At 38.6% G+C, this 23,206-nt stretch overlaps 1 protein-coding gene across 19 annotated transcripts in view; it reads left to right on the plus strand.

Annotated features, from left to right (window-relative positions):
* EYA1 (EYA transcriptional coactivator and phosphatase 1) overlaps window positions 1-21,792 on the plus strand; it is a 224,575-nt gene extending 202,783 nt beyond the window's left edge. For 13 of the 19 annotated variants that reach the window (XM_080380766.1, XM_080380771.1, XM_080380773.1 and 10 more), the window contains 5 exons: window positions 9,197-9,255; window positions 9,449-9,609; window positions 9,817-9,931; window positions 10,239-10,360; window positions 12,365-21,792. In XM_080380766.1, coding sequence (XP_080236892.1) covers window positions 9,197-9,255; window positions 9,449-9,609; window positions 9,817-9,931; window positions 10,239-10,360; window positions 12,365-12,579 — 672 coding nt within the window. In that variant the 3' untranslated portion in view covers window positions 12,580-21,792. The remainder of the gene's footprint in view (window positions 1-9,196; window positions 9,256-9,448; window positions 9,610-9,816; window positions 9,932-10,238; window positions 10,361-12,364) is intronic. The other 6 variants (XM_080380777.1, XM_080380770.1, XM_080380776.1 and 3 more) reach the window with 1 other exon arrangement.
* Window positions 21,793-23,206: the final 1,414 nt, after the last annotated feature.

Below are 23,206 nucleotides of genomic sequence, written 5' to 3' on the forward strand. Positions count from 1 at the left end.
ATAACAAGTACCTCCTTAGCTTACTTGGGAAGATCATTCCTATAGGCTTATGCAACTATTAACCACTTCTTTCATGTGGCCAATGATGAGTACCTTCATAGGAGGTGCCACTGAAAATAGACCCTGACTTCCTTTCTCAAGAAAATCAAATAGAGTGATCTTTGCACATGTACAGCTCAGCTGAAATACATGGGAGCTTACCAAGCTCATAGCATCACTTTATCACTTTATTTAACTTCTTGTTGCTTCTACCTTTCTCTATAAATTTAAGGCTGCAAGGTGGCACAAAAACTCTTGCCTAGCCCGCTGGCACTCCTAGAGCTCTGGTGAAGCAGACAGTCATCCTCTGCTCCAGCTGGGCAAGGCAGCAGTGCCTAAACTCATGCCCTATTTCTGCCACTGAGCAGCAGCGTAGGGGTCAACATCTGCCCTGCAACATTGAGGGGGGAAAGAAAAGGAGGGAGAAAAATGCCAGGTGTTGCATGAAGGTCTTCAGGCTGCCTATAAGAGTAAACGTTTTAGCTGTCTGTGCTGGCAAGGTTAGAAACAAGAACTTTAATCCCAGTCTTTGGCCACTTAACAAATAATTATGAGGGTGGGAGACTTGCTAGCCCATAGCATTGTAGCTTTCATTTAAACACATGCATTTAGGAGGTCATCAACAGCACCGAGGCACAGCAAGTATAAATGAATTGCTCACACTGGACTGAAAAAGATGGCTTCCATCTTGTGAAAATTTCCATGTGAACCTCTCATGGTTCACATGAGATATTGTTTTCAGGCCTTTATGGAAAAATCATTCTTTTCATGAGTTTAATTTTGAAATTGTTTAAAATTTAAATATATTGGAACAACCTTTAGTATATAGTTTCAGTAAGATGTATATGTTCCTAAAAGTATACTTTCAAGTTTATACATTTGGGACTAATTCATTATGTGCTGACCAAGTTCATGGCTTTTGTTACTTCTTTAAACACATTCATATTTTATTTTCACTGGCTTTCATTAGTCATAGAATTTTTTTCTTTTTACAAAAGTGTATATTCACAGATAACATGAATCATGTTGTAAAGAAGGTATTTACAACGTGAAGCACTGACCTTTTAAAATAAAGTGAAGTTGACATTTTGAACTTAACACTGTCGTTTCCAGGAGTGACACAGACTCTTTAAACAGATAAACTTGAGTCATATTGAGCTGTTTCTACCTATGGGTAAAATTCTTTCTCTGACACCCTCGGCTTCCCTTCTTTTTCCTGCAAAATATAAAGAAATAGAGTAGGAAATTATTTTATCAGATCTGATTGTTAGGGAGGCACTCTAAAACGCTTCCCTGAGTAAGATCATACATTACAGAAATAGAATAGTTTTACATTTTATCTTGTCTGAACAACTAGAGTGTAATGAGCATGTTCGGAACGATAGGGAGTATCTCTGAACTGGAATGCAAACAACAAATCTACACCGTAAAGCAAGTGAGAAAGCTCTGGGGTTTGGAGGACTGCACTTATTGTGATTGCCTTGAGCTCTGCTGACCCTCTGCTAGAGGTATGACTACATTTTGGTTTTCCTTTTCCATAGAAAGATTTCAGTGTATTGAGTAATACATACCAAGACACTATCAGTTATTCACTTCATGACACTTATGAAGTTAAGAAAACAGAGTTTTCTTTTGCTGTGGGAATGTAACTGGCATGTTACAGTTGCTGTATAGATATTTCTTTACATCATGTTTTATTTTAAATTGGATTCTTCCAGTTATAAGGTGCAGCTGAAATGAAAATGTAAACCTTGATTTTAGTGTAGCTACTTCAATAAACACAGCTTGCAGAATAAGATCTGTATTTATTTTGCAACAAACACTGTTTACTTTAGGAGTATCATATTTAATCCAAATGCACTTGTTTGTGTGAATAAGCAAAATAGGATTTTAATCACTTTTTCTATTAGAAAAGAATGGCATCCATTATGTGCTCTAAAAGGGCTACATGTTTGGTGAAGGAGAGCACTCCAGAGTCATTGGCTGTGAAAATGAGTTTGTTAAATAATTTCAGTTCTTACTCTTCAGTGTTTATTATACCTAACAGTTCATATAGCTAATGACCTTAAACTTTTTTTTTGTTTGTTTTGATGTGCTATTTTAACAGTAAAAAGTAGGGTTTGGCTTTTTGCTGTGATTTTTTTTTTAACAATATAAGCTTCTCTTTATAGTCTTTAAGTTTAAAATGGGAGTGTTTTGAAAGCCTTTACAGCCTGATTTAATTCCTTGACTGTTCATCCACAAATTGTCAGACAGAATGAAGTGGATTTCAAGAACTCTCTTTGTTCTTCATATCCTGTGCCTGACCCACAGGTAATCTGCACCTTTTTTCTTCAGCGCTGAATAATTGTGGTGGGAAAGAAGAGAAAATGTTAGGGTCACAAAGTGCAGGCTAGACAGAGATGACAGGTCCTGCCAATTGAGTGCCAGTGTTGAGAACCTGCGAACCGTAGTCTCTGCTTTTTCACATGGATTTGTGCTGTATGTTAACAGGCGCTCCGCAATGATGGGTTAGGAAGTTCAGCCCTTCAGGCTTTATTGCCTCAGCTTGAAAGGAAGTGCAGGGGTTTTTGTATATTTAGCAAGTACGGAAGTACAGTAGAGGAGCATTTGGCACGGGCCAAACTTGTACATACTTAGACGCACAGGATATAGATGTGTTGTTGTTCTATATAATGTCAATTTTCTGACTTGTATGTATACTAAGAGATTTTGTTATCCTTCTAGTCAAGTGAAAAACAGAGATCTACTTGTCAAGTTTAATGACTGCTCTTAAATAATGTTGGGATCTTTGCATGCTATTTTTCTAAAATTAGAAGAGAGGCAGTGGAAGCAATCAGCTTTTTATTTTGCAGGAAGGTAATCACAACTGTAAGTAAAAAAGGTGTAGAAACCAACAGATGGGTAATTAAAAATGGTCATTCACAAACTAACTTTGGAATATGCAATTACTGCTTGCAAAAGCGTTCTCTGACAATCAGTAAGCCCGTGTTTCTTGAAGAAGCATGGATGGCTTACAGAAGTGATGAGTTATTTGTGGAGCAGCTAATAATCTGAACAGGTATATATCTTAAAGGATATATATACCTTATTTCTGGAAAAGACAGACAGAGGTACTGCTGTCATAAAAAGCTGCATTAAAAACAGCAGTGTATGCTTGAGGAATTTTTGGTTTTTAATTATGTTTTTTTTCAGATACATCACATTTATAAATGATTGCAGCTTTAACTTGTTATGCCAGATCTGTTCTCACATGTACATGACCAAATTTTTCTACTGTTCAGTAGGGAAAATGAAGCAGTGGATATAATTGCGTAATGACAGATATGAGAGGAACAGAGAATCCCAGCAATCATTTCCTGCCAGTTGGCCAGCTTCCAGGCTGTCTCAATGGGCACACTGATGTAAAGGCAAAATGAAAATAGCTTGTTCTGAAGGGTGGTTGTTGATTGGGGTTTTTTTCCCTCCCTTGTTTGACTTTGCAGACTAAGGCATTGAAACAATTAGTTGACAGCGTGGTGTTAGTTTTCTCATGGTAAATTAAGATTAACCAAATGTGGAAATGTATTTTAGCTATAATCAGCAGATTTTGGGCTGTAATACTTTGCATGCGCTGAGGTTATGTTCATAATATTATTCATGTTATTCCTTTTCATAATGTGCAAACTTGTCCAGAGTTATCTTACACTCAGCATTTATTCAAAGACAGCAGAATTATTAGATTTATTTTTGTTAGTTTTGTAACACAGAAATGTAGAGGATCAGCATGCTAGCCATAACGTCACTCCATTTGGCACTTGGCATGTAGTACTGGCACAGATAACAGGAATTCTTGTAACAGCCTTAATCTCTTTTTTTATTATTATTATTATTATTGTTAATTTTCCTACAGTAAATCGAGTACTGAGGCATATTTTACATAATCATGGCAGAATTGCAGAACTTGACGGGTGGTAGTGAAGGAGCAAAGTAATATAAATATTTGCAGAACATTTCTACCATAACTTAATGCTTTGCATATGAATTTTTATAAAGATCCTAAATTAGTTTTAAGGAATGATTCCAGAAGACTGCATAGGTCCAGGCATTTTAAGAGCTGTGAATGATGACTGTGGAGCATCTCTGAGAGTTTTTGGCTAGTCATACAAAAGCAGAAAAGAGAAGGAGGAAAAGTTAAGAGGAAGGAGTTAGCAAATGCTTTGGGAATGGAGGAGGGAGAAGACACAAGCTTTCCATGTACAAGTCTTAGGCTAGAGTCATCTAGTCATTCATTTTTGATTGTTGTTTTTCTTTGGCTTACTGTATTTCACTGGAGACATATTTTCACTTACCAAATGATTGCAGCAGTTTTAAGGAGCTCCTGCAAGCACGTATCTGCTGATGCTTCCAGCCCCAAAGCAGATCTGATAGAAGGGAATATAGAAACAAATCTCAGTTACTCTGTGCAATGTCTGTTGGTTTAATTGAGCTGCTGCCCAAGGTTTGTTTCAAGCTAAGCTACCAGTTGTGGCACTGAAAGATCACAACTGAAAGGACACGAACACATGGATCCCTGCAGGCCAGCTGTGCAAGAGAACAGCAAAAGACAGCATGGACAAGTAACTTTACTGGAGGTAGTTTCGCTGTGTTACACATGCTGACAGTCATTTTCCCTTAAGCTAATTGGTAAGTCCACAGACAACCCCCAGTATCACCATTAACAGTACCTTTGAGCATGCTTTGAACATGGTATTAATGCTTTGTATCACCTATCTAGTGTCCTCCCTCATCCAAACTTGCACTTCAAAGGTACACAGGAGTTGTCTCCTTTCTCTCCCTTGACAATAGCTTTTGCTTTTAAATCCTCCTACACTTCACAGCTTGCTGTCTTTCATGCTGTTATTTGTGAATTGAAAAGACTTTCTCTTTCAATTTGCAGAAGATTGAGTGCTTTCTTAAAATGTAATTCTCCATGAAGCCTTTTGAACAAACCTGTCCAGCTTCCAGGTAGCACTTACTTGACATAGCTCAGGGGGTGCTGCCTTGAGCTGCTTCCAGGCTGCTGCCAGCAGTACCCGTCCCCATGCCACCACCCAGCCCCACTCTTCTGCCATTTCCCACGGCAGCCATCAAGGTACTATGCTGGCTGCACAGAAAACCAACCAAGAAAAAACAACTGATCCAGGTTTCTGACCAACTTGCCCTATAATTTCTGGCCACGGCTGCAAAACATCTGCAGCAGAGGTCTGAAACAGAGCAGCATTGCTTCCCTAGACTAAACTACCCTTTGTGAATACCTGTCTGATCCTGTGTCTGCCCCTCATACACAGGATGTGTGTGTGACACCATGAATAAGGTCTTTTAAAACTTCTTTATGTTTTAGTAGTCCAACTTTCATTTTCAAATAAAAATCAAGCACTTTGGCAATGGTTTCATTAAAATCAGTGCAATTCATGTCGACCTGTTTGACAATAGGGTTTAGACGTCTTAAGATGCTTTGCCCTTCTGAAAGAATTATCCCTGGACTATACCAAGTGCATTTTGCTTTCTAGGGATTGATCCCAAAGTGCAGAGCTGCATCTCAGCCTGTCTGACTGAAATGCAAACCTTCAGTGCAAACATGTCATCACTTGTAGTCCCTCGTGAAGATTTCAAACTGGATACACTAAAGTTGCAAGGTCAACACCTTTAGGAGCAAAACACAGCTAGCTGCATAATCTTTATGCATCAGACACAGGATATTTTGCTCCTTACTTGCCAATTTAGCCTATTTTAAAAGAGAATCCAAAAATGTTAATATTCTGCTTTGGAGCTGACTGCTGAACTGATTCTATCATAATAAAATACATCTGCATAAATAACATGTATTTATAGTGTTTCTACAGGGACTTTCAATATTAATTTCAGCTAGCATTTTGCCAGTGAAATTAAGGGAAGAATACTAGTACTGTATTTCCTAGGAAAATTTTACAGATGTGTCAAATGTATCTGTGCACGTTTGAAATGGTAAGCCTGCAAACAAAACAATTATTTTGGGTCTTTTTTCTGAATGGCTGTTTAGCTCTAAGTTGGCTCCTATCACAGAAGCTTTTTTGGGAAGTACTTGAGGATTTTATGAGTCTTTGTATTTTTATTGTAATGTATCTTTGCAAAAACGTACTGGCTGGAAGTGCATACTTTGTTGGTCAGTGTCAAACTTCATTTTAGCATATCCCTGGTTGTGGTGCATATTGTGTTAACTGCTATTTTAAGATGTTGAATGTGTGGGTGCTTGCTTATAATAATCAGGGGACTGACCCATGTCTCAGGTGGTCTTTGCTCATGAACAAAAAGCTCCACACAAAGCAAGCAGGTGAAAACAAAATGCAAGGTGGTCTGAAGGAAGGTTGGATCAGGCCAATTAATGGTGGGCATGTAATTGGCTTCTTTATTCCTAAATGACTTTACTGCTAAAGGAGCAATTGCTAAATGAGCGTTTTTACTTCCCGTGTTCAGAGGTTGAATATCCATCACTTATTAGCCCAAAGTCCAAGGCAGCTACATAGGTGTGAAAAAATACCTGGCACCCAAAGCTCTCATTTAGCCTCAAAGCTGTGTCCTGCCACTCAAGAGGAACAAAACAGTGGTGCACTGTTTGTGACCTTTCCTTTAGTGTCAATCACATTGGTCTTTAATCCTTTCCAAATTATACCGTGTATCTCTTGTGCTTTAATTTTGCTTCATTCCCCTCCTGACTTGACTTTTTTCTTCTTTTATTCCTGACAAAAAAAGGAAACTACCTCTCTCCATTATATTCAGTCATTCACCTGAGATTTGTGATGTTTGTGACCTTTTCTTCACTTTGCTTGCTTTCTTGACAGTGTTTCTATACCTTTACCCCACCGATATTTAGCCTCTGATTTCTTTTCTGGGTTTTTGTCTCCAAAATCCCTCTTTCTCTCGATACCATGATTTCTGTTTCCAATGTATCATTTCAGTTCTCACTTTCTAACTACAAAGCAGATAGTTAGACAGAAGGGGAGAATGTCTGTGATGTCCCAGGGCTTGTGATGATCCCAAGACCTTGCACTGTAAGTTAAAGTTCCAAGTCCTTAAGTCCTCTCCAGCTGTGGGATCTAAGATATAGTGGTCTCATCCTTCTTGCTCTATCTTCTGTCTGAGAGAGTTAATTCTAGAAGTTTGTTAAGTTATTTCTTCTGTCAGCCACTCCTGTAAGAAGATGAGCTTCTACTCCTTCCTTTACTTTTGTGGTTACTAAAAAAACAAAAAAAAATTTCATTTCCCCAATTTCTATTTTGAATCTTCTTCTCCAATGACTTGTTCCAGTTGTCATTCATAGTATCCAAGCTGGAGGAAGAGGCTATTGACTTGATAATTTTTTTCTGCTGCATTGAGAACTCAAATTTAAGTTTTCTATCCATGGAGAGCTTGTGAAGTCACTGAGCAATGGAAGAGTAACTAAAATGGGAAACCGGTGGATTGAGGAGGGTGTCCCTTCATTAGTTTACACTCGGCTCATATTTGAATTGTTAACTTTGTAGGCATTTGGATGGACAGGTACTTTCAGTTTTAAACAAAAACCTTTATTTTTGCAAATTTGATAACTTGCTGAAGAAGCTTCCAGCTTTTTTTAGCCAATAAGCCTGGCAACAGACATTCACACTTGTAGTTTCAGCTGTGACTGTACATCTAATACATTTTGTCTGCCTGAGGAGGAAATTCATTGTATGGTGGTTAAGTATGAGCAAATGTAGTGCTGTCTTTCCTGTGCTGCTTGTCACTCTTACCTCTGTCTCTAGCACAAGCTACCTATGTATAAAATACAAAAGAGTACATATTACAGTAAGAATAAGTATATGATGTACAAGTGCAAAAGACCACACCTTGTTCTTCAAAGCATTTGAAAGGTTTCTGAGATAATTTTTGTAGACCTGTGTTTGAAAAAATCTAGAGTCCACAGCCATCATGTGAGGCCAAATAGACTTCTCCAGCTTTTTTCTTATCTGAGGTTGTTGACCTCAGGAGAGGAGGAGAAGGTTACAGGGTCAAAGTCTTTTCCTCCTTGGAGCTTGCTGCTTGCTGGGAGAGGGTTGGCTGGAAAATAGATGTTTTAGAAAAAGGGTTGAGGGTCATGATTTTAATTCTGTTAGGGAACAGCTGGTTTGAGTTTCTTTCCACTTCTGTCTTCCCTCCCTTCCTCACAAATCCATGGAGAGAGAAAAATTTGTTCAGAGGAAAGCAGTAACACAAAAATAAAGGACTGCAGTATTTTCATGTATGAAATAGATCATATTTGTTATAGGACTTCACATTAAGAGAGAGAAGAGGAAATTATTAAAATATTTGAAATCCGTTATTGTTTCAAGCATTGAATTGAGATTGATCTAGAGTGCCAGAGGTTTATTTGTTTTCCTGCCAAAAGTTAAATTGTTAATAGCAATATTCTAATGTTTTTTTGGTGGATAAACAATATGCATTACAATTTTTAATTTAGTGATGGACAAAGCTAATTATGAATGTGCTATGTTACTTTGCATACAAGTCACTGAAGAAAAATGGTTTGATTTGGCTATTTCTGTTCGGATTTTCTTCATCTGGGCATGCTGCTTTCATGCACCAAGACCAAAGAGAGAGAAGGGAACTCACAACTCTCAAATGAATGGCAAACTAGGAACAGATTTTTCATCTATGCTCCTCTGAAACACTGGCCTCAGGCTGTGTTGGTGTGTGGCTCAACAGCAATCAGAGGTCATAATTTCATTGGCGGTTAGCATCAGGTTTAATTTTTCTAATATGTTACATTTACCAAAATGTCTGGTTTCAGTTACACTTACGCACTGACTGAATCAGCTTTGAGCAGCATGATGTTTTAAGGTACCTGAAAGGCTACAAGAACGTTTATGGAACACATATGCTAATTGTTTTTAACCACTTTCCTCTCTAAACACAAAAATGTGTTTTTGGAAAGCCATTTAACAGTAGTAGCTAATGATGGTGTGCCTTTATTCTCAAAAATGAGCACAAGGAGTAGGTAAAATAGTTGTTTTAACAAGACTGCCATCTACTGATTTCCACAATTAAAAATACCTCTGATGAGTAGCTTGTTCATAGGTTTTTATAGCTTTATTTTCAAGATTTGTAAGATCAAGAAAATTATAAAGTCTTTCTTTTGCTTTAGGAATGTGACCAGGTTCACATTGATGACGTGTCTTCAGATGACAACGGTCAAGATTTAAGGTACAAGAGAACTGAACAAGATAAGTTGCTTTGCAAGTTCCTTCCCAGGAAAGCGATGAGCTGCTGTAACACTTAGAGCAGCCCTCTCTCTTTTTAGCTGTCTGAGGCTTTGCAGCACAGCAAAGTGAGTAGCTGCTGGTTGAAAGTAGCCTGTTGCTTTTCTTAATCTGGAGGTTTTCTTATCTCTGACTAGCACCTATAACTTTGGAACAGACGGCTTTCCCGCAGCTGCCACCAGTGCGAATTTATGCCTCGCGACGGGGGTGCGCGGAGGAGTGGACTGGATGCGAAAATTGGCTTTCCGCTACAGACGAGTAAAAGAAATATATAATACCTACAAAAATAATGTCGGAGGCAAGTGACTCTAGATTATCTAACAAATATAGATTAGAAGTATTAAAAGGAAAGAACTTTTGGTTTCTTCCATTTTTGACATGGTAGTGTTTAGTGAGCTGTTTAGTTTTCAGTGTGTGGAAAATTGTCTCTGAGCTAACGAAGGCAAAGGAAAATGACAGAACATTACTCAGTTTCTGTGCAGACAAGCCCTTATCTACTCCACAGGTCTTCTTGGTCCAGCAAAAAGGGAGGCTTGGTTACAACTAAGAGCAGAAATTGAAGCTTTGACAGATTCTTGGTTGACACTTGCACTGAAAGCACTCACCCTTATTCATTCGAGGTGAGTACGAAGAGTATGGGGTAGTTTGGAAACTCTAGGATGTCTGCTGATGATCTAGAAGGGGCCGCCTGGTCTGGTAGGCAAAATGCTGAACCTGGAGGAGCTGCTACTCATTCCTTCATCTGACCTGACCATGCCACTCTGCCTTGCTGTCCTGTAAGGTGGAAAAAAATTATTTCTTTGTAACTGGCAATAATAATAGTGAGGAGTTCTGGTGGGAGGGATAGGGTTTGCCTTCTTTTGTTTTGTTTTGTTTTGTTCTGTTTTGCTTTGTTAAAAAAGAACACTTACGTTTTCTCTCCCACAGGACAAACTGTGTGAACATTCTTGTAACAACTACTCAGCTAATTCCAGCTCTGGCAAAAGTCTTGTTGTATGGACTAGGGGTTGTATTTCCCATAGAGAATATTTACAGTGCAACTAAAATAGGTGAGCTATTTTTATAATGTTGTGATACTTTTGAAGCTGTAGTTCTAAATAAAAAGATATTATAGCCTATATTTATTTCTTACATGCATTCACTGTAGCGAGTATGAAGATTAGTAATACCTGATCTCATGAAACATTTCACATGGTAAAGCATCCTAAAAGTGCTTTTCAAATGCTTGTCATGATCCAGCACAGAAAACTAAATACAGCTCTGTTAACACTGATGCAGCCTCCGTTAGAAGGAAATATAATTGCTTTTTTGTCATAATTTCTCAGAACTCTGAGGCTTTATAGCAGTTGAGAAGGCTTTTTAGTAGACTGTCAGTACAGAATGCTGAAGCCTGCCCAGATTAGCAGAAAAAATTCTGTAAAGATAAGCCCTGGCTCCATTTGTTTTCATGGGCTCTGGAGCAAATTTTGGTAAACAAGTTACCAGAAGCAAGAATGTTTTGCTGCAGAATGTAATTATTTAAGTTCATTCATCCTGACTGTAATAAGCTTCAGCCGGGCAAATGTTTATTTCTGTTTTCTGGTTCAATATAAAAGATGTTATTCTGAGTATGCAGAAGTACATAGGACCAGATGGCAATGGTGCTTATAGTTTTTAACGTGATTATGACATATCTGTTTTGTCTCAGATTCCCTCAAAATTGTGGGCTACATGAAAATATTTTTCATGTGTTCTTAAGTATATGTAATACAGGAAGCTCAAATGGCCAAGAAAAAAATGGTGGGTTATTTTTATTTGGTTTTGTGTGTGTTTTTTTTTTAAAAAAAACTTGGTTGAGAGATGTATAAATTTGAAAGCATTACCATAAAAGACTTAAAACTGTTTCTTGGCTAAAAATGTTATGGTACTGTCTGTCATAACTTTAAAGTAAATTAAAACTTTGAATTATAATACTTTAAATACACATTTTAATTAAAACATTTTAATGAATATTCACTTGTGACTTCATATATGCAGGACAGGAGGATCTTTTTGGAAAGCTGCATTCAGTCACTGACTGCCACAGAAATCATGACTTTTTGTAACTTGACATGATTCATTATTTTCAAGCACCGTTTCAGCCTGGTTGGTGTTGGAGGTTTCTAATGCCTGGTGCTACTGTTAAAGGATGTAATTGAGTAGTCTGGCTTCTCTGCTAGCTAGAAATCCTTTTTTAATTTCCAGCCTACTTGTTCTTAGGCTGGTACCGTTCTGTAGCTGAAATAACTATTTTGAAAAACATGATTTTTCCCATCGGTTGCTGTAGAGACACTGGTAAGCATGTACCATGACCAGACTGAAGTGGTCTTTCAGAACGGGGACATCTGAGATAACTCAACTGTAAGCATTTGCTTTCTTTCTGGCTTCCTAGTACCAGTACCGGAAGCTTCCCAGTATCGGTGCCTACACGTAGGACTGGAGCACTGGGATCATTTCCTTAGGTCTGTGCAGTGAAGTAATGAGCCACATTAATGGATCCCAGTGCAGGATCAAGGACCTTGCCCATGTATTGGATTACAGGCATTTAAATCTAAATCTTCTGGGTGACCTTCTAAGTCAGGATACTACTGTTTCAGGAGCTGTGATTAATCTTGTCACAGGTTGTGGAGAAAAAGCTAGAATTTCAACTCAGATTCAATCAATTTGCTCAGTTCAGGATACTGGCTGTAAACAGCTGGTAGAGAATTCTCCTGGTAGGGAATTTCCCCCTGAAACCTGTCTCAGATTAGGGAAGGATACAAGAAAGGTGATACTGCGGATCTCTAGTACGCTGTGTCTACCATGGTGTGTGTGCTAAAGGACCTCATGGAGCAGATTTTAAGGTTGCCTATCAGCTGCTGTGGTGGGAGGAAAGCTGCAGTCGGCCTTGATATGTCATCCTGCAGAAGAGGCTCTTCTCTCCCAATAGGTCTAATTACATATTCAAAGCGTTGGGGTGATCCAGGCTAAAAAGTGATTTATTGTATGTCGTCCCATCAACACCTATCCTGAATAGTTTGATCTTTTTGTTTCAGGAAAGGAAAGTTGTTTTGAGCGAATAATTCAACGATTTGGAAGAAAAGTAGTGTATGTTGTTATAGGGGATGGTGTTGAAGAAGAACAAGGTGCAAAAAAGGTAATAGCCTTTTTTCAGTGTGGGTTCATTTCAAGAGTCTGGAAGCAAGACTGTCTTTTCTTCGACATGGGACAGCATGCATTGATGTTTGGATTTTGTATCTTTGCTTTATGAAATCTGTTTTGACCATATCTAGTAGAAAGCTGCATAAAAGTGTACATAATGATGTGCCCTGCTGTTCTCCAGAAGACACATTAAGCTAGCTGTATATGCTTGATGTATTTCAAAAAGGAGCCAGAAAATGGACCCCAGCTTTTGTGCCAAGAACTAATAGTTCTGTTTTCATTGGCATCTTAAAATACCTCATAGGATGTTATGTATATAAGCAAAAAATGGCGATTCTTACTGATCAAAGGCAGTGTGCTATTTGACTATATGAAATACGTATATGTCACACCTTGAAATAGCATGTAGGACTGGAGTAAGTATACATAGATTTCAGCTTTCTTATGCGTCCATAATTTGAATTCTGTGTTCAGGTAACTACTTGTGACTTGTCCTGCATTCATAACTTCAGTTAACTGAGCAGAGGATACTGTTTGACTGTGACTTTATTATTTTTTGCTTTCCTCTGGGAAAAAGGGGAAAATTCACTTCTTCTTTTTTTTTTTTCTCAGTGTGGAGTAAGCTCCATAAAAAGCAATTATTCCCACTGACTAATAATAGGCAATATTCTTAGCCTTGCTATTCTACCCAAGTATACCAGATACAGACTGTTCACTTGGAGGAATGAGGCATAGTGTTGGCTATTTGAACAATAGGAGAAAGAGTAGGAAAACGGGCATTTCTGTTCTTGCTTCCTTTTACAGGTAAATTGCTTTCACACAGCTGCTTTCTTACCATGAAACCCTCCGTGGTACTTCTATATCTGTTTCCACTGTAACTTTCTAAATTGGAGCAGTGAAACTAATTAGTCCACATGGCATTTTAACAACCACTGACTTGTTTTGCTTCATGAAATCTGGGTTCTGTGCCCCCGAAGCGTTGTGGGTAGGTTCCCGGCTCGTCCTGGCACTTCGCAGAGTCTCAGTTTCATATATCCCTTTGGCGGACTGACAGGAACAGTTTGCTCCTTTCTCCTTCAGAAATGCCTTTCATCTTTGTGGAGAAATGTTTTCCCGCTGTAAATGATTACATTTTAAAAGCTGCATTTAAGATTGGGGAAAAAAAAAATCTTCTCTTTGTTCCTTTTCTGTTGCTCAGTGAAATAGTGTTGTATACGATAATGGCAGGAGTAGTCCTTGCAGTAACATTATCTAATTCAACGCTTTTTTCAACAGGAAACATGATTCAGAATAGCATAAGAAAAAGCCTTTCCAGTCACTAAGAGGAGTAGCAGTATAGAAAGTTCCTTTGTGCCGTTACTTCTGTGTATTCTTTCTCGGTGGAAGGAATTTTCAGATTCAAAGCCTGTTAGATACTCTGGATTAAATTATCTGCTGCAGCAATGCCAGAGAAGTCAATAAGTAGACCAGCAGCGCTGCCTCTCTGCAGGAACTATTAATTTGATTAAGGAAAATCCTTTCGTGATTCTTGTTCTGCTGCTTACTCCACCAAAAAAGAAGCCACTATTTCACCTGTGAAAGCAGGATTTGCTGCTTAAGTTTTGGCCCTCACATCCTGCAAGAGCAAGACCCACACGCAGTGCCTTGTGGTGTGAGGAGCTGCTCCCAACTCAGTTGATGCCTTTTTGGTTGCTGTTCCTCAGGTTGTTTTTAGGGTTAATAAGAGGAGTGAACATGAGAGTGCACCCTAGTGTATGCTGCGCTTCAGTTTAAAGAGGTATCCCCTGTCTAAAGAATAAATGATATCCCTGTATTAGAAAACATTAAAAGCCTAGACCTTCTCTGGAGAGTGTGAAAACAAAACAGGCGAAGATTTATCCCCACAAAAACACCCAAAGCCCATCAATCCAAAGTGGCATAACTGCCCCATGATGTACCCACCCCATTGCTTTGCTTATCCTCTGAACCTTGTTAGCTGGTTCCTTCCTACCTTCCTTCCCATCAGCACGTTGCTCTTTGTGATACCCTCAGGGCAGGGACGGCTTTTGTGTTACCCCTTTGCACAACCCTTTGCTGAAGGGGTTTGGCCTGTGGTGAAGCCCGTAGTATATGTAAGTTTCATTACACTACTTAGAGCATAAACGGTGCATCCTTTTTTAAATAGCATTTGATTGATTACATGTAAACTAGAATGAGTATTTTTAAGTGAACATATAAATTCAAACCCATTTAATTTGAGAGGGTGTTTTATTCTGTGTTTGTTTAGTAAGAACAGATGAACTTCCAGCTTAGGAGGTAAGAAAGTTAAGGTTTGTTAAAAACAGTTTATCAATTGCTTCATCATGAAACAAGATTTTTCATTTAAGTCCTTCATTCACAGAAAATCCTGAGTCAATACAACAACAGGAAAAAGAAAGGTCACATTTAGAATCCTTTTATTATTGTCATTATTGTAAAAATTCAGTTACAGAAGCTTTTTAATACCATTTAAAATATCATTGTTCTTTTGAGGAACATTTTTAGAACAGACTGTTTTTTCGTAAAATGCCTCTTTTGATTGATGAAAATAAATACAATACACTAAGGAAACCACACGCTCTTACGTTTCATGTAGCACGGGACAAGCCATGGTATCAACACCTTTGTTTAGCTGTCACTTCCAGCAAAGTATTATATAAGACAATTAAAATTCTCGGGATGTTTGCATTGCAAACTGAGGAATAATTGTACCCTTCTGGATCTGTTCAGCAACCAGCCAGCTTGGCTGTAATGCCAGGGTTTATGCCAAGGTTTCTACCTTCGGATCGGCGTCCCTGGGAAAAGAGGGAGAGGAGTGGAGAGAGAAGCAGGTGTGAGAACCAAGGGTGCTTGGGACAGCTGCCGGCATCAGTGTGGCTGCTGTGTGGGTCAGAGCCACTGCTTGTGAGTGCCACTGCAGTGACACAGCGATTTGCAGTTTCTGAAGTTTTGTACCAGAGATGCCCTTGTCTTGGCGTTTTGTTTAGTTGTGTTTTATTTTGTTTTCTTTTGTGTGAGTTCATCTTTTCCTTTGCCTTCGGAGACACAGTTGGGAAATATTCATAAGGCAGAAAAAAACCAACTCCGGAGTTTTTCTACTTAGAGAATTCTCCAAAGGATTTCTAATTTGTGAGAGGAGACAAAAGAGGAGGCTCTTTGCAGTGAGGAGCTGGATTTTACATCAGGTGATTCGGGAGAGCCTGGGCAAATCGGCATCTCCCTGTGTCTCCAAAATGGTCATGCTCCCTCAGAGGGAAATTGGGAGGAAAAATCATAAATCTTTTTGGAGCAATAAATAGAATATAAATGGGTATCCAATATGCCGCTACTTTTAAGCTCACAGTCACACTGTGCTGGTCAGGTTTGGGGTAGGAAGTAAAGATGACTGCTTAGCAAATCTGGCAGGAACACAACAAAAATACTGTGAAAGATGACAGAAACTGATGAGTTTTCTATTCAAATCCGTCACAAATCTCAGGAGTACGTTTTTTGTATAAATATGTATTCATTCAAGGAAGAAGGATAGTCTGCAGTTTTCAGTGTTTTGCACATGTATTAATAGAAATGCTTTATTTGATTGAATAAAATAATTGAAGTTTTGTTCTTTTATGAAGCGCTGAAAAATAATGAAAATATTTCAGAAATAAAATACCTTAATATTTTAGGTTATTTAATGATATTACTAGATTTACTAAATTAGTAATGTCACTTTTCATGCTTTTTTACACCAAACCCAAACTTCTGCCACCAAATTTCGTTTCAAAATATCATTAAAAAGTTTATAAATATGTTTATTAGCAAGTATCATCTACAAAACAATTCATGTTTTTTAAAAGACAAAAGCTTCATACTTACTTGGAAGATATTGTAGTAGTACACAAAATCATTTTTTTACTACCAGGCTAGAAGCATATTCCTCCGATATGCAGTAAGAAAAGCTTTCTTGTAGTTTCATTAGATTCTAATGCATCCAGTTACACCACCTATTTATTAGTGGTTAGCATTTGTCATCTGTTCTCCCACTGCAACAAATGAGATATTAGCATTTTTCAGTGTGCTCACAATACAAGACACATGTACATGAGGTGTACTAAGTGTCAGCAGGGATGGCTTTCTAAAGGCAATATTTAGTGTGTGTGTATATATATATATATATATATACACACATACAAAGAAGCTCTTGCCCAGTCATTCGGTAAGAAAAATTGTGCTTCTTTCTCATGGGTGTGTTGCCACTTTTGACAGGGCTGAATAGTTGTGGATACATGGGGCATGTTAATACAGGAATAATGTATACAGTTTTGAATGGTAAAGTTGTTACTTTAAATGTTTTAGATTTGCACAATCATTTGTTAGATAAGGTGAAAATTACCATAAATGCTCCATGAACACACATGCATATATATGTACACATACGTGTGTGAGACTGTATATACATACACAAACATATACATATAGATATGTATAGATGTGTGTCAGGTTTGTTTGCCCACCTCTCAGCTGTGAAGGCTGTGCCATAGGGTCAGACTGATAGAGATCTGAATTGGCTGCGTTTGGCTGTGCACAGAGCGCCAGTGCAGATTCCAGCCCCATGCAGCTGCTGCGTTCCTGGCGTGCTTTATTTCTTGGGAGTGTGCTGCTGGTCTTTTGACCTATATGCAGGAGAACTGAAAATAATTATAATCCTGAGGTTTACAAAACCTCTTTGTTTTCATGGCATTCTCCAGAGTCGTTCCACACCTCACTCCTGTAACTACACTGAGTAAACGGAGGTATGCACCTTTCACAGACAGTGGAAGGAGGACACTTAACTGAGTTTGAAATGGACAGATATAGCCAAAATAACAACCACTTAAAATGTTTGTTTAAAAACTGACCATAAACAGCTGAGGGTAATCCAAAACTTGATATTGCATCTGGACATCTAGCAAGAATCTCTGTGATTTGATTTAGCAGAAGCTAAACCTTCTGTTAAATCAATCAGGGTCTTTAACTGCCCTAGCTGCCTGGTGTGTGTACGCTCTGTGATGCTGAGGTTGTTACTAGGGAAGCAGTATAATGCTGGAGCTGCATGAAGTGGGAGCTAGAAGCCAAGAATTTATTACTACAATTCTCCCTATTCATTAGTTTGCTGTATGACCTTGGAGGGCATCCATGTCATTGACTCTTGGCTTCTGCGGGGACACTACACAAAAGGCAGGTGTCCACCAAACTCTTCACCACCCAACTTCTTAGGTATGCTATTTACACCTCCCTGACCCAGTGGTTGAGGCAGAGCTGGTGCCAAGCTAACTAAGAGGAGCAGGGAGCTGGCTGGCTGGCAGGGAGATCAGGTAGGTCCTACCTGGCAGGGAGCTTCTAAGAGGGAAATTGCAGCCATGCAAGAAAGAGAGGCAGCACTGCTGAGCACTGCTGGCCAAGTGCACTCAGCTGGCAAACACTGCATGGACCTACTGCAAGCACAAACCTGTGCCCGTTTGTCCTTGAGGTAATGCTGCTATCAGATGTTATAAATGCTGTCAGGAAGATCTCTCGGCCTCAAGAAGAGACAGGTGTCCCGAAGCTTTTGGTGAGTCCAGAGAACAGCATGATTAGAAATTTTTATTCATTTTGCTCTTGCTGGTTCATTTCCTGAGCATGGTGCAAAAAATGAATCTTTAGGAAAGATTTGAGTTGGAAAGCAGCAGTGTCCGACCTGGCAGCACACAGAGGACAGACTACCTGTATAATGTAACAGGGAAGATACTGGGATGTGGAGCTGTAACCGGCTGAGCAATTAATTGTGTCTAGTTTCTGTTGCAGGTGGAGCATAGAGACAGTACAGTGGCGGTCTAGATTGAAGATGTAGAAGTAGTAGGTGTCATAATCAGCATTTAACACTTCCTTAAGGCAAGAATTAATCTGTGAAAGTGTTTTGGAAATATAAGTGTTTTTTCCAACAAAGTCTCAATTGTCTCTGAATTTCTTTGTTTGTTTTGTTCTCTCTAGAAGCAGCTCATGCATTTATCTTCAAGCTGAGATTTAGTCAGCTGTTTCTCAAGGCTTCGTAACAGTCTAGAGTAAAGTGAAACAGAACAGAAACTCTTCCAATGGTGCTTCCTTGTGGGTCATTTTATTTTCTTCCTGAAGAAATTTCTTTGATCGAAAGCTAGGCATATCTGAATGTGGGCATCTGTTGATGCATCCATATTACATTTTAACTCAGATCAGGAGTGTCATATTGAAGCAGACCTTCCAGTCATTCCACCTCACTATGCTTTGATTAACATCCTGGACTGATTTAAGGGGGAGGGGTTGGGGGGGACTACACGGGGACGGCAGGGGGGACAGATACATTCCTTTTGGACAGAACTAAATAACATATTGTCCGGGTTCTGACCAAATACTCTTCAATTGCTAGTGGGCACTTTTTCCACAATGGCAGACTAGAGCTATTCTGAAGAGAAAACCCTGAAACATGGGGACTGGGTGCTCAACACCCCCTCCTTCGCTCTGCAGTCCCTTTTAACCGTGCAACTCTGTGCTTGCTAACACTTGTCCTTCACTGGGTGCGCATTTTCCAGATTCCTTACAGTGCTACCTTGCTGATTGTGTGTGGCTGTTTAGTCTAGCTTATTAGTATTCAGCATTATCTTCTCTGACTCTCAAAAGAGCAACAGTTGATCGTTCCGTAATAGTTGCCATTTGACTTCAGAGGGAGTTGCCGCTGCGTACGTGGTTATGTTTCTTCTAACAATCTCTGCTTTATTCTATAAATTCAACCCAATTCATCATCACATCAGTATCTGGATTGAATCAGCATTCTTCTAAAAATAATATTTATTTATACGCTGACAGATGTTTACCTGAGCTTCTAGAGACAAATTTATGACAGGCTCTGCGCTGAGGTGTTTGCCTTCTGAGACAAGTATAAGATAAAATCACAGGGCTTGCAGTAAACATGCAGCTGGAGAGAGCTTCACATTGTTTTCAAAATTGTTTTTGAACATAAAATTTCAGAAGACTTGAATGAAAAAAAGGTCAGCATACAAGTGATAATCAGAAGATGGAGTTTTGCCACTGGCTTCGATAGAATTAGGTCTTTACTCTGGAGGTACTGAAGGGGGATGAAGAAAGCCTGTCTGAAAAGCTGTAGATAAAATGCTTGGGGAAATCAGAAGCTATTGTGATAATAAATTGCTTGTTGTTTGCTTCCTAAAGATGCCTGGACGCATGCTGACCCAATTAAAAGGTGAACATGATCATGTTAGCCTTCAGAACATTGTTGAATTGAAGCTGTTTTCCCGTGGGTTTTATAGAATACTTTCCTGCCAAAAGTGGATGATTGTTTTGGTTATCTTTTTTTATTATTATTATTTATGCAAAAGTTCTTGCTGACACTATAATCCCTGGTTTAGAGTATAGAGTATAAAAATAGTTCTTATTCAGATTTTTACCCTTCATGCATGAGCTAATATGGGATTTTTTCTGGTATTTGTGGTTTTGGTTTATTCAGGCTCTTTGCAAACATATTTGTGCTCCAGACAGCTTTTATTACAGCTAATAGGAAAAAAATATGTATTTATTTTAAAATTATTCCATATGGAAAATTTGTTTTAAGATCAGTGCTAACAATGAACCATGTTATACAAACTACTGGGATAAAATACCTTTCAAAGTGATGTGAGCAACACATGAACTATTCTGAATCACCATGGCTATGTTCTTAACTCACCTGCCAGGGATAGTTCCACAAGGAACAAACTCGTTTTGATAGTAAATAGTACTTTCACTTCCTTTATTTTGGGTTGTTTTTTTTTAAATCAGGTTCTGTTCCCTTCCTCAGACTACCCACATACTTCATGTATAGGTTATTTTTCCTAATTTTTCTAGAAATAATGTTTTCTTCTGCAATGTGCTGAAATCTGTTTTCCTTACAAAGAGATGAGAAATCCTTCCCTTCCTTATGATCTCCTGACACATTTGATGTTGTTCCTGTTGGTAAATAGATTTGCTGTTGGGAATTTCTGCTGGGGCAGTGGGTCAAAAAAGAAACCAGAGATAAATGTGAAGGGCTTGAGGTTTAAGGAGCTCTTTTTCACTCAGAGTGTTGCCATGTCCTTGCAGAAAATAATGGGTGGGTCTAAATACCAGAATGCTTGGGGTTATTTTTACATGTTGTCTGTGCTGCTTTCAGCATGCTATGCCATTTTGGAGGATCTCGAGCCACTCTGACCTTATGGCCCTTCACCATGCCTTGGAACTAGAGTACTTGTAGCAGCTCAGCAGCACTTTCAAACCTCAGAGTCTCCTTCTGCCCGTGGACGGGATGCCTGTGTCTTGTGTCAGCATTGGACTACAGAACTTTGTGATTTCAACATGTTGACGTACAGCTGCAATTGGTCTTAACCCTTGCCCTTTCAGCAAACGGAGGAGCATGTCTTTTTCTTCAGAACAGCTGTTGACTCCGGTACTGTGAGTCCAACGAAACTAAGCCATGCGAGTGTTTGAACAACTCATCTTTACCGTATTTGCTACCAAAAAGAAACAGAGAAGGGGAGGAAAAAAAAAAAAAAAAAGGAAATAAAAGGTTCATACCTGTGAAGAAAAAAAAAGGACCTGTAAATGCTTTGTAGTTCTTAGACTCTTCGATGTGACACACACCATTTCTTCAACACAGCAAACTTGATTGCACAATGAAGACTGAGATTTTTCAAAATACCAGTGGAGTAATTTTCTTGTAAAGAAGGTTTACTTTTTGGTTTCTCATACCCAGGGTACTCTGTACATCTTTACTTATTTATGAACAGACTGTATTTTGACATCATATAAATAAGGATATGTATAATAGGATTAAAGGCTATTATAAGCCTTTGCCTTATGGTACAGCAACTACTTTTGATTTTAGCACATTACAGAGTAGTTTAAAATATGTCTAATTTAAACTAATAGGTACATCACTGAGACAATCATGTACAGGAAGAATTTTTTGTGTAAATTTGTAATAATGAATGATTCTTTTACATATTGTTAAGGTAAATGCTATTGAAAGATAGTAATGCCTTGTTGGTGAAGAATGAGGCCACATATGCACAAACTGTTGTGCAGTGCCTTATCAATGCGTTGGATATAAATATGTAGATAATGGATTTTTTTAGATAAATTTGTCAAGACCAAAAGCATGGATGTCAAGTGTCAATAGGAATTGGGTTTTGTTCTTCTCAGCTGTTTCTCTTACCTTTTTCTTCTCTCACCTACTCTGATCGTGAAAAGATTGATTTCTCCCACCCCTACCCCACCCCCAAGGAAATACTGATAAAACAAACTGAAGAGGAGTCCTTTGCTGTCTTCTGTTTCCTCTTTTAAAGTTAACGTAGTAACCCTTTTTTAGAGTATTGAAAAATTAATTAGGAGATTCATTCCATAAAGAAATAGAGAAAGATCACAAATATATTTTAAGACATGACTTGAAGTGGAATCTTGGTACCGAAGAGTTTATGTCTCATCCAAAAATGAAGGAAACTACCATCATCATTATTTTTAGAAATTAGAAATGAGAATATTTTGGAGAAATTGAACAAGAATACTCATATACATTTAAGTTTTTTAATCCTCTTCCACCAGGAGTCAGATTTTCCTAAGAGATAACATCCATTGCCGGCAATGGAAATACTGAAATAGTTATCACCAAGGAGTTAAAATTTGCTTTTGTCTATACCCATTTACAGGACAAACCTAGACTGTGTCTCTGTGACTTGTGACTTTTCTAATCTTGAAGGCCATGAGCTATTTGGTCAGATAAACTGTTAGTCTGACTTTTCAGCTTGAATTGTACCAATTCCCTTTGCTTGATTTAAATCTCTTCATTAAAAAGAAGCCTTGGCTTTGTTGGCTCATTCTCCAGCTTTTCTTCTTGTTTTCTTCTGCTAAACATACCAGCCTTGAAACAGCTACCTGCAAAGCTACAAAGCACCGATGTAGCTACAAGACAACACCCTTCTCTATTGGAGGAATCATATTGCTGCTAGAATTCGATGTTTGTGGATTGCTTTATTACCAACAGAGAGGTTTTTATCCTACCAAGACTTGCACACGTGCTTTACTTTACCCAGTATGAGTGCTGGAATTCACCCAGTACTCACATACGTACATAAAGCACATTGTGGGTAGTTTTTAGAATTGAGACTATAATTAGCCTTCTTTTTCATCAAGCAAAGTAGACAGTGATGGGGGTTTGGTTTTCTGTTTTGGTTTTTTTTTTCTCTCTTTTCAATTTTTAGTCACTTGCGGACTGAAAAAAAAACCAGTTTATCTGGGCCTTATTGTACAAAAAGTGTGTTGTGTCCACAATTGTGTACAGAATTTTTCTTCATTAATTTTGTTTTAAATTAATAAAATTGATTTGTGAACATATTAAACTATTGTCTTGTATGTGAGTCTATGGTATTTCTGCCCTGTAGGTCTGGAGCAAGGAGACATCTCTCATCTCTTTGCGTTCCCAGGGCAGTTCACCTGCTTGTGCCCAGCTGAGACGTTAAATAGGATAAAAAATATTTGCATCTAGTTTACAGAAGGCTTCGTTAGATGAGCAGCAGTTGCTTTGCTTATCAGCAGGAGCTAAAGAAGGTCAGTGCAGAGCCGGGACTTGGTGCGTGGTGTCCTGTCAGTGTGTGCCTAAGTGACTCATAGATGTAAATGCCTGAATGTTAGGAGCTTTGGTGCCTCTGGATGTCATCCAA

This window comes from Falco punctatus (assembly GCF_963210335.1).
Source record: "Falco punctatus genome assembly, chromosome: 3".
In the NCBI taxonomy this organism is placed as follows: domain Eukaryota; kingdom Metazoa; phylum Chordata; class Aves; order Falconiformes; family Falconidae; genus Falco; species Falco punctatus.